Source organism: Sturnus vulgaris, chromosome 1, assembly GCF_052056855.1.
Source record: "Sturnus vulgaris isolate bStuVul1 chromosome 1, bStuVul1.hap1, whole genome shotgun sequence".
Taxonomy (NCBI): Eukaryota; Metazoa; Chordata; class Aves; order Passeriformes; family Sturnidae; genus Sturnus; species Sturnus vulgaris.
Window position 1 is genome coordinate 60256855 of NC_142243.1, and position 12496 is coordinate 60269350.

The following is a 12496-nucleotide window of genomic DNA, read 5'->3' on the forward strand; positions in this document are numbered from 1 at the left end:
TGAACCATATTAAAAGATTCTGACCTGGAAACAAAAATCAGTCATTTCAGAGTGAATAATGAATATCTTTGTAATCATCATTACGTTCAAAACATGTTTTTCTTTATAAGTTTTTTTGGGGATTGGTTAGTTTGTTCAATTAGCACAAAGCAAAAAACTAACTTTTAGAAAAAAAACGGTTTAAATTTAGGAAAAAAAAGCACTTGAATGGTAACAAAATCACATACAAAATTAAATTTAAGTCTTTAAGGTTCTGCATCTGTCTCTGAAAATTAACATGTAGTGAAAAAATAGCTTTAGTGAATCACTTCATCTGTAAGTAAACAAAGTGCTTGTAGTCATATGGTACAGTATGTATACTTAAATATTATACTTTAATATGTTATGAAAATCTTAATGTAGTAGATCATTTGTACAAGAAAGCCCAACAACTAGTAAATACTTCTTCAACATTTACCACAAATTTTATTGTGAGAAATAATCTAAAATTTGTCCAGCATTCTCAATTTTCTGGGGCAGGTGACTGGTTTTGTGGGATTTTTAAATGTTACATCTATATGATATGATATATATTCTTAGACAGTATATATGAATACAGGGGTGTCACATGTAACAGAGCCAAATTTCCCCTGTTACATTGTATTATGTGACCTTAAGTGATCAGTCATGTTACTGATACTTGGTTATTGGTGACATACTGAAAGGAAAGTAGTGCATGCACAGAATGCACACGGAGCTAAACACAGAGTAACAATAAACACATCTTTGATGTCAAATGACAGTATTGGTGCCCTGATCTCAATTGTTGGAAATCTGTGGAGCACTACCCAAAGACAGAGCTGTGACTAAGGCATCCAATGGTTATTGGAGCTGACCAAGTGACTATTCTCATCTTTATGTATCAAGATAATCAGTGATGCCTTTCACTGTGTATTTTCATTTTTGGTGTGGAAGAAATTTGCTGTTACTCTTCTGGCAGGTGGTGGTAATACCCTTGGAGTGAGTAGTGAGTTGTGCTGCCTTGTGACTCCAGAGCAGCCAGCCTTACTATGCTTTACTGTATTGTCTTCCCTCACCTATCCATGATTGTGTTGATTGGGAGTAGCCTGTGAGCAGTAATGCTGAGAAGGGCATTAGCACTTTTCATTCATCTTCACACATTCTGATGTGGCGACATTTCTCCAAGAGATTCCTGTTTTCTTTTTTGATTTAGGTGTCTTCTGTCCAGTTCTGCAATATATGCAGTGCCAAACACCGGGGGCCAGGAAGTGCAGTCCTGGAGATGAAGAAATAGCAGTGACCTAGTTCTCCATGTCAGTCAGTGACACCAAATCTGTTAGAACCATGCAAAGCCATTGTATTTTTCCATTAGACATCATTTCTGTATATAATTTTGATTGTGATTTAAAAGTGGTTCCTGTATTTATCCTGTTAATTGAACATTTTGGGTAATGAGAAAATGTGAAAGTATTTCTCTGGTAAGTCTTTGTTATGCAATTCATATGTCATGGTTCTTTTGCTCAGCTGCTTTTTTTTTTTTTGTTACTTTATTCTGGAACAGAAAAAAAATAAAATGGGAAGAAAAAACCCACACGATTTAGACATTTGTGTTTGCTGTCAGTTAATGTGCTTTACAGTTTGAATCCATATCAGGCTTATGGTTGGATATTGTAAAAAAAATGTGAATTCAGCTCACCAGACTACTTCAGTCCTGATTTAGTCTATTAGGGATCTGTTTACCTTGAGACCCATAGGAGTCTAACTCCTTTCAGTGGGATTGCTTCAGAACTTGAAGTTGTCTGTGTTCCAGCTCATATCTTCAGTTAACAAATTTGTTAACTGTGAATTCCATACATTGGCAATTTGCCTTGGTTGCACATTCATAGTTCATTAGAAACTGGTTAATTTCTCAATTCATCTTCACAATGCAATAGTTTAAAATTAGCTTTTCTCATGTTCAAGTCATCCAAAAACTTTATTTTTAAATGTCAGTAGTAGGTCTTTATGCTTATTTTATGTGTGATTGAAATGTATAGTTTCATTTAAGTGCAAGGGAAAAAATGGTATCTGACCTTTTAAAGGTAAGATCTCTAGAAATTTATTTTGGCTTTAGCAATTTAACAGCTAAGTTAAATAAGTCAGTTGGATGTTAACAAAACCATATTTTTTATTTGAACTGCATTCTGCTTAGCTGATCCAAAGGAAGTGATCTTTCAGAATGTCTTCACAGTAATGTAATCTGTTTATAATGTATTCTGACTAAATTCAATATAAGCATCTTTTCCTTAAGAAAAGTATTCAGATCTCCCAAATTATTTTTCTGCTTTTTAATAACTTGAGTTTGAAAATACAAATATCCTGGTTTTGCCATCAAATTGTACTGTTTAAACAAGTTATCATACTAAGTTCTAAAACAATGGTATATACTGCAGTCTATCTGTAAAACTGGAAAGTACAGTACCTTCTTCTGTACCTTATTCCCATGTTAGTATACCTTAAAATAATTTCTGTGGAAACTTGGATTTCTAGTTTATGTATATTCATAATACTCTTTTAAAATCCCTTGGGCAATTGGTGTAGCAATCTGAAGGATGATTTTCTGTTGTCCACTGTGCAGATCTGTATAATAGTGGAATAAATTTTTTTGTGTTCAGATTTACTCTGCATGATTACATAGGCAAAACAATCATTAAAATAATAGATCTCTTAAAAGTATAGTAATTTATTGTTTTAATCAAACAGTTAAAAAATAATTGGTGCAAATTATTAATGAACATAGGGTAGGTAGAATAACAGAAGGGTAGGAAGTTTGTAGTGCAGAGCATAGTTTGCATACATCAAGCTTCACCTATAAGAATTAGAGCCTGGCTTAGCAGCTAGTACACATCTCCTTTATCCATTCTTCACTACACTGATCAGGAAAGCTGCTTTGACTCCTAGTAAATTAAATGTTCCAGTGAGCTCAAAGGTTGTTTCACCATGATGTTTGAGTTACTGCGTGCCATGCCTGTAAAAGTTTAAAAACTTCTGAAAGCCCCTTTCTTCAGTATCTTTAAGCAGCTTTTCTGTGTTGTATCCTAAGAAGGCAATAAGCTGTCAGCTTACAGGAGGAAAAAGTCAAATTACTTGTATACATGTATATGGAAAAGTGTCCTGTAACTTAGAGTTACATGATAATTTCAAGAAGGTATATTTTTTTACTTCAACTTAGCTTTAAATTCCCTAAAGCATTTGAGTGTTCTGTGACTCAGTTTGCTAGTCTGCCATCATCAGCAACCATACTGCATTATACCCTGGCATATTCTTGCATTATGCAAATAATTTTAAATCACTGTATGAAAATCTTATCAAAATCTTTTCTAAATCCAAAGCATCTTTCATTTGGGCTTCAGGGAGTACCCTTTTTATGTTCCTGAAATCTAAATTTGCTCATTAAGATTCAGCAAGAAATGTACCGGCCTCTTGATACACTCTTATTCCTAAGAAGCCTTTACATCATAGAAAACATCTGCTATTAGAGTCTAAAACATTCAGCTACACAAGAGCTTTTCTTCTGAGGAAGAATTTTGCCTAAGAAGTAACTGTAAAGCTGCAGAGCCTATCAGAAAAGTACAAAGTAGCACTTGATCAGTTTCACCTTCACTTATTTGAGATGTCAAAGTTCTTGTGCTTCTAAGGTAAACTTAAAATAAACTTTAAAGCGATTTTTTTCTCTGATACACCCAGTTCTGTGTGAGTTCTTGACCACTAAAGCTAACAGAAAGGATTTGTGATGGATCAAGTAATTACATAGTGGTTTGTCATATCTAAAGACAGAAAACTATTTTGGCTTGTAGCAGGACATCTCACCCCCCACAAGAATTTATCTTGTTAACCAGTCAGATAACTCAAACAGGACAAACTGTCTTGTAGAGAGTTATTTTCGTGCCTTGGGGTTAATACTGGTCTGGCATCTCCCAACTACCAATAAACATCTTGCTGTTGAAGTGAGATCTGGCAAGATAGGTTGGATTTCTGACTGACACTCACTTCACAAACTACAAAAGCCACACCAAACTTTCACAAAGCAGAAATTTTCTATACGTTTTCCTGGAAATATATGGAGCTTTTCCCATGAATTTGGAATGCTTGCTTTGCAGTTACTTTCCAGAGGCCAAGTGAAGGAATCTGTGTAATTTATTGTCATTTCAGTGGTAAGTTACATTCAGCTCCTAATCAAAACTATTCCTTGTGGTAGATTAACTATAGGTACCTTGATATAGTGCAGCATTGTATGTTATGCTGTAATCTACTGGTAGTTCTTTACTTTTATACTTTGTAGTAAGTAATTCTGAGTAAGATCTTTTGTCTGTTTTCTCTTGTCTGTTTAATAAAGAATTCATTTTTATAAATAGACCTGATCTGCCATTCTTAGAACTTGCCAAAGTGATTTCTTGAATTTAAACTGTTGTCAAAATCTGAGCCTAAGTCAGGGCTTCGTTAAAGCTCCCACTCATCCTTTGACAGGCTAAAGTGAGTCTTCAGATGATTTTTCTCATCTGTCCTTGTTTTATTATTTTAAACCCTCAATGCTATGTGATAGGCTTGGTGAAAATGTTGGGCTACACTGAAGATTTTGGGGGGCCCAAGAGAGTGGGGAGCTAGAGGTGCCTGCAAAGCATGAGGCTATTTAGACCTGCTGAGAGCTCAGTTAAAATGGACAGCATCAGGATAAATGTTGACTTCTGCAAAAGGAGGAATTGTTCTACTGGATCAGTGATGTATTAATCAGCTGCGTGTGGCAACTGGGCAAGAGTCTGCTCCCTGTCCTGACATGATTCAGTGGGTCAGTTAATACTTCTAAGTTATTCTGTATACAAAGGTATGTTCTCTACAGCTGCACTACAGGTAGCCTTGAACACAGTGGTATTGTGTGTTGGAACATGACTAACTTCAGTGTCTGACACTGATCTTGTGCTTCCCCATTTTTGGATCCATATCATATTCCATATGGTATCATATTCTGTACATTTTGACTGCTGATTGGGTGGAGGTTGTCAGTATTCTGTACAGAATGCACAGGTTGGTCTAGCAAATTTTCATCTTAGGAAATTTAATCACTTTCCATCTTAGGCTTAATGTTATTCAGCTGGAGTCTTGTAAGTAGGCACTGTTTTATTCTTTGCTGTTGATAGACTACCACAGTGGTTTTCTGCTTGGTGAGTAAAATTCCTGACAGTAATTCAAGGGAGCTGGAATTGCAAATAATCTCTTTAATAAGAACGTCACAGTGGATTTCCTGCTTCTGAAATGTTGTGATTTAGTATTCAAGTATTGTATGTCTACAGTTGCCTTGGAAATACAGTGTCATCTCTGCAGGTTGGTTGCATTGATCCCTGCCTATGCTATTTGAAAGCAGTTTGGAAATTTTACTTGCAGGAAAATTCTTACCTTAATCTGAACAAGGGCAATTATCTGAATGAGAAAAATCTCAGTGAGAAGCTAGTTTTCCATCTCCTGTCATACAGTTCTGACCTCTTATTCAGGCAATATAACTTTTACCCCTGTTTGTAAAAGCTAGATATAACATCAGGGTCTCTTCTTCTCTGGAAATCTTACCCCTCGAGTGCATATTTGCCAAATACTTGCTATAAATCAACTGTTGTACTTTCAAAACAATTTAAACAAGACTAGTAAGAAAAAAAGTACCTCATTTAGAGAATGACTCTTTAATTATGTACTTTTGGGACTGTCTTCTTATTCTACTGTGCCATGAAAGATTTATTTACTTTTGGAATTAGAAATATCCCTAGATGGTGTTTTTTTCTGTTCTTCAAGACAATGTGTGCTTTCTTTTACGGTAATCAAATATTAAATTATGCAGAAAACAGGACATCTGAAGTGTCTGAGGCATCAAATGTAGAAGAGAATAGAGTGTGTGAGAAGTTCTAAGAGAAGTTAATGAGTCATAGTGGGAATGACCTAAATTCAGCCTTTAAAGCTTTCCACAAATGGGGATCATAATAAGCTTTTGCAATAGAGCAGGTCTTAGGGGTTCTGGGAAGTTCTGACTGCGACATTTACCAGGAGTCTGTAATGAGAATGGACAAGGCTGCCAGTGGCCTCTGTTCCTGGATTGTGCTTAGGACCAGTCATGGTGCAGGAGTCAGAAATGTGCTGAGTGGAGGCTGATACCCCTCCAGCCTGAAGGAGATGCCAGAGGTGGAAGTGTAGTAGGATAATTAAGGGCTAGGAAGTGGCAGGAGCTGCAGGGGGCACTTGAATTGTTGGTAGGGGATTTTCTGCCCTTGCTTTTAGTCAGGTCCCAGTAGAATTTAAGTCCAGTTAGAGTGACAAGGAAATGATATCTTGGTGTCTGATAGCCATAATATCACATTTAGCAAGATGTCATCTGGATGACATTATGTTCCCAATAATGTTCAAATAGGATACAGATTTATTGGTTTCTGGTGAGAACAATGGATGGGAGCCACAATAAGTAAGTTGTGAATTTTTTAAAAATCAGTTTAAGTGAAATGTTCTTTAAAATGAGTAATTTTCTCACATTGTATCATGTTGTGCTTGCAATAAAGTAGTAGCATGGGAAGGTGCAGATGACAACAGTGTTTTTATTGTGTAGGACCCATTCAGTAGCAGCTCTTTTTGCACGTGCTGGCACAAGAATCACTTTTCAGTGTGTCCAACTCTAGTATGCCTCTATTGAGCCTTCATCTGGAATTTCTTCAAAATCATGAAGATCTTTAGTTAAGCAAAGCCAAAGCTGGGAAACATTTTCCCTGTGTTTCCCTGAACATTTCAGCCAAGAATATATTTCTGACATAATTTAGTTCTATGCTATGCAGATTTTAATTCTCTCTGCAGAATCAAAAGTCTTTGCAGTGAAATGCTAAGAGAAGTATGTTCCATTTACATTATTTCATAATCATTTTTTTCTCTCTTTTCACCACTCACCACTCCCCTCTGAATATATGCATTGGAGTGAGAGCCTATTTTTGAATTGTGTATTGATTATCTGCAAACATTCTATGCTGTGTATGTGTTAAAGTATGTATTTTGTATACCCTGTGGAAGGTAACCAGGTCTTTCTTCATCCTTAGTTCCTGGGGGAGTCCATTATCTGGTGTCAAGCTAAGGAGAACAGTCCTTCAGAGGCAAACTTTCCAGGACAAAAATTTCAGTGATGCAAAGAGAATGATTAAGATAATAAGGGACCTTTCAGGATCATCTAATCCAATTCCCCTGCTCCAGCACTGGTTGCTCCATCACCTTCCCAGGGACTGATTGAGTATAACAAGCCTGTGGTATTCCAGATCCTACTGCTTGCTGAAGTTGATGATATGGTTAAAATGAGAACTAGAGCCTTGAAGAGTGAGATTAACTTTTTTCCAGTCTTAAGAAACCTCTTCTGATTGACATAGTCTTTCAAAGATAATCAAGAACATTTTTTTCGTGCTGTAGGCTTTGTGCCTGGATACTTTATAATGTTGTGGTCTCATCCAGAGATGAAGACAGCATAAACTACTCTTTCCCCAGCCAAAGAGCAGATATTCCTAAATGCTTGACTTGGGCCGAAGTGTTATTCACAGAAACAGCACTGAGCTCCTTAGCAGTGGTAAAACTGCAGCAGGCACTGCCATCTCGGTCTGGGAGTGTCCAGGTGGCCGGGACCGTGTGGCCTAGGAGATGAGGGCAGCACCGTGGGGCCGCAGCTCTCTCGGCATGGCTCGCAATGGTCTTTATTTGCTTTTAGCCAGCCACACTGTGAACAGAAGGGCAAAAAGCGGCAGCAGCAGCTTTTCCTTTTCAGTGCTCTGCATGCAGACACGTGCTGAGAGGAGGCAGCGGCCAGCACAGCCCATGTGGGGCCAGCAAGGACCATGTGCCCAGCAGCCAGAGGCATGGCAAGCAATTCCCCAGTGCAGAGTCCGGACAGGATCAGTCTTTCAGCACTGCAGAACTCTATAAAATCTTTTCCATTAGTAGAGCTTGAGAACAAATGAACCTACTGTGCTGGTTTGAAAGCAAAACCAGTGAGAGACTCCAAGTCAGTAATACAAATTTAATAGGAAAAAAGGAGAAAAAATAAAATACATGCAATAATACAAAAGAAAAACCACCGACAGAGTCAGAATACAACCTGACACCCTGTCAGTCAGGGTGTTGGTAGCAGTCCCATTAAATGGGGGCTGCAGTCCTCCTGGATGACAGATGTGGTTCAGTTGAAGCAGTGCTCCTGTAGAAGGTGCAGTTTTCCTCTGAAGGTCCAGTAATGATGTGGAAAGGTCTGTTTTTTCCTCTGGAATCCAGTGGAAAAAGGCTGTCTTGGTGTTCCAGGTCTCAAATTTTATCTAGGTAGGAAAGGTTTGGCTCCTGCCCCTGGCTGGAGCATCTCCCAGTGGGATGATGTAATCTTATCAGTCACACAATAGGACTTAATGGCCCATTAACAGAATATATCTTCTGGAGGAAGGATGGGTTGTAAAAAGATAACAATGATCATCCCCTGATCTTATCAGATGTCCCATCAGCAGAGGATATCTCCACAGAGATAAGGATCACCACCCCTCCTGCATTTCAACAGATGGTGATAGAATACACATTTTTGCATTGTACCCCAGGACACCTACATACACTGATTCTCTGCCAAGTCAGAGAAAAGGAAAAAGTGAGGACACATTAGGAGAACAACGTGGCAACACTGAGGTCGCTGCAAAGGAGGGAGGGGGAGGAGGAATTGCTCCCAGCATCAGAGCTGAGATTCTTCTACAAGCTGTGGTGAGGACTGTGATACAACAACCTGTTCCCTGTAATTCATGAAGTGCATGGGGGATGCAGCAATTCACCCACAGCCCATGAGAAAAAGGCACTCATGCTGGAACATGTGGATGCTGAAAAGCTGTGATGAGGTGAGAGGCTTGAACAGAAAGAGAACCCTTGCTTTCATAAATAGAGGAAGACTCTTGTTTTAATACTAGAAAAGCTCATCCTTATAAACAAAACTCCATGAACTAAATGGCCCACGAAAAAAAAGCAGTTGTGGGAAAACTGCTTTGCCCATGGGAGGGACTTCATATTGTAGCAGATTTGGAACCAGAATTGTGGGGCAGTCAGGAGACGCTGGTCTCTTCAAAAAGTCAGGGCACCCAAGCCACCTCCCTCTTGTGCCCACCAGCATTTCTGGATGAATCGATACAAGTTCTGCTTTTAAAAAAGAACACATAGATACATCTATTTTATATCTTACACTGGGGAAAAGTGAACATGGATAATGGAGAAGGAAAATATGCCTCCCATTCATCTGAGGTTTTTTCAAGAATGACTTGATGAAACAGTCAGTAACTGATTCAGATGACACAGTGTTTTTACACTTGAAAAAATCTAAAAGCTCATGCTAAAATCCTTGAACAGGATTTTAAAAAATCAAGGACCTGGAGGAAAGACGTGATGCATGGTAAGTAAATTTGGTGATGATACCAAACTGGGAAATGCTGCTGACTCTCCCATGGGACAAAAGGCTTTACCTTGCAGAGGGATCTGGATTGACTGGAGTCACCAATTGATTGATTGGAGTATTGAGCAGTCACCAATGACATGAAACAAAACAAGACCGACCAAATTCTGGATTCTGCACCTGGGATGGAGCAATCTCAGACGTGAGTCTGAACTGAGAGAGGAGTGGCTGGAGAGCAGCCCTGCAGAAAGGGGTTTGGGAATGCTGGTTGGCAGGAAGCTCACTGGGATCAGCAGTGTGTGTGCCCTGGCAGCCAGGAGAGCAAATCTCATCCTGGGGTGCATCAAACACAGCATCACCAGCCAGCCAGGAGAGGTGATTATCCCACTGAATTCAGCACTGCTGCAGCCTCACCTCGAGTACTGTGTGCAGTTCTGGGCCCCACCATTTAAAAAGGATGTGAAGGTACTTGAACGTGTCCTGAGAAAGGCACCAAAGGAAGGGAGGGGCTGGCAGGAATGTGCTCTGGGGAGCAGCTGAGGGCACTGGGCTTGTCTGGTTTGGAGAGGAGGAGGCTGAGGGGTGACCTCAGTGCTGCCTACAGCTTCCTGAGGAGGGGAATAGACAGGGAGGTGCTGAGCTCTTCTCCCTGCTACACAGTGCCAGGACATGCAGGAATAACTCAAACTATGTCTGTCATGGGAGGTTTGGACTTAACATGAGGAAACACTTCTTCACCCAGAGGGTGGCCAAATTCCCAATTAGAGACATAAGTGTTGAGGTAATTCCCACGTGGTTCTACCCTTTTCTAAATCCTTCCCCCTTAGATAGAAACTAAACTTTATGAAAATGTGTCTTGAAGAGCTGGTTTCAACCTTGGCTTCCAGGAGGAGCCAAGATAGGACAGAAGCCTTGGATCCCTGTCTTGGAGCCTCTAGAATGTGTTTTGTCTTTCTGCATGTCAGGGTAGGGGAAAGTCCTGGGGCTAGCTACAAATACAATAATAGGTTACAGAGCTACAAATGTATGTGTAAAGAATATAGAGAGTACATAAAAAAGGCAAAAATCAATTCAGCATCAGCTTTATTCGCACATAAGGTCAAGATGACCTCATAAATGATGGCTTGCTGTTTGGATTAAAATAAATGCATGAAAAGTCTAGCCAGTATATAGGCCTTAGGTCCTCTTCATGTGTTTTTTTTCAAAGAAGTGAATATAACTCTTTGCAACCTTGTTTATGTATTCAGTTTCTTTCCATCATTGACTGACCTGTAAATCTAAAATTAGGAAACAACTAATAATAAATTTAAAATACAGGTAAAAATATGTAACACAGAACATTAATGTGGTGAAAGCAAAATCTGTCTTGGAGCAACCATACTAGAACAAGGTGTCAGAAATCTGTATTTTGGAATGGTTTCTTAGTACTGGAAAAGAGAGAACAGCTAGGCTGGCATTAGAGAGTAGCATAGTGTGAATGGAACAAAGCAAGTAGAGCTGAGGATTCAGTGTCTTGCCTTACAAATTCTTTACCTGTCTTGCTTTAGAATCAGTCTAGTTTGGTCCTTTGGGCTGTGCACCAGCAGGCAACTGGAGCAAAAGATCAACTCTGGAAGCACAATTTCTGATTTAGTTGCATACAGAAGGAATCCAGTTTGCATGTTGTGACTGCTCTGAGGCATGAACTGAAGCGCTGTGAATGGGGACGATTGAAGAATGGCCTAAGCCACAAGACTAACACAGATGAGTGACAATCTGTGGCTGTATTCTCCACCTATGAGGACAAGATAACTCAGCCAGAACTGTGTGGAAACTTGGTTTGGTAGATTTGTAGTGGTTTTTTAGGAAAAAAATATAAGGGTAGATTCATATCTTACATGGTAATGGTTAATTTGGTTTTTATAGATGTATTCAGTTTTACATCTGCAATTTGTTGTTTTTCTGGACTCTATTTGGATAGACTGTGCAAAGCAAGAATTATGAAAGCAGAACCTCAATAAGGCAACAGTTAAATTCACTGCAGTAATTTTAATTATATTCAAGCTTTCATCCTTGTTTTCAATGCAACATTTAACTATGAAAAGCAACAGAAAAAATGATACTGTCTTACTCAAAATATATTTGATTGCTTTTTTCAGTTATGTATTTTAAGAAGCAAAAGGGTGGCACGTAACCAGCTACAGAACCTCCTCTTAATGTTGTGTTAATCTGTTTATAAGATTGCCTCTTTGTGTCTGCAATACACTTACACCTCAAGCTGCCAGTGAGTATTCTGCTGGAGTGCAGAAATAGTCCTGATTTGCAAACTAAATCAGTTTCACTTGAATATCTTAGAGAGCACCTTTGAGATACAAAAATAAAAATAAAAATGTATAAAAAGATTCTTGTGATGCATCTTTCATATGATATGTTTTTATTCACACATATATCCATTTTTCATTTACTTACCTTTTAGCTTCACAATTAAAGCAGAAATGGGTGGGGAAGAAGCATTGTACAGGCATCATTGTTTCCAGGGTTTTAGTTGTATTTTATGTTTCTCAATGCTCAGTAAAATTCAGGTTGAAATCAGATGTTCAGATCTGGAGGTCTTCCCTCAATTGATTCTTCTGACTTCTGCAGTTTTAGCTACTAGCATTAATGAATATATAACATGCTCTTTTCAGAGCAAAGGGTTTGTTCTGAAGTGAACTTGTTTTCTTGTTTATCCTGTCATTAGAATCCTCTCTTCTGTTGCCTGCTGACCAGTGCACTAAATATATTCACATCAGTAGTTCTTATGAGCACAAGCCTTGTGTTCTCATCTGCATAATACTCAAAAAAGTCACTAGATTATTGACAAGGTAGTTCCAAGAATCTCACTGCCATCAGTTAACCTCAGATCAAATTCACACAATTTTGGATAGCTAATAAAATTTTTCTGTTCATTCAACTTTTCCATTTCTCCATAGGCAGATGAATTACCAAAGACTGCTAACTCCTAATGAAGTTAATTATGCACTTCAGAAGGATGTCTGAAGGGATAGGAAAAATAACACTGGTGAT

General features: G+C 38.6%; 1 protein-coding gene across 2 annotated transcripts in view; it reads left to right on the forward strand.

Annotated features, from left to right (window-relative positions):
* VPS41 (VPS41 subunit of HOPS complex) overlaps positions 1 to 4395 on the forward strand; it is a 106831-nt gene extending 102436 nt beyond the window's left edge. For both annotated transcript variants that reach the window (XM_014892600.2, XM_088167829.1), the window contains one exon: positions 1214 to 4395. In XM_014892600.2, coding sequence (XP_014748086.2) covers positions 1214 to 1294 — 81 coding nt within the window. In that variant the 3' untranslated portion in view covers positions 1295 to 4395. The remainder of the gene's footprint in view (positions 1 to 1213) is intronic.
* The last annotated feature ends 8101 nt before the right edge of the window (positions 4396 to 12496 follow it).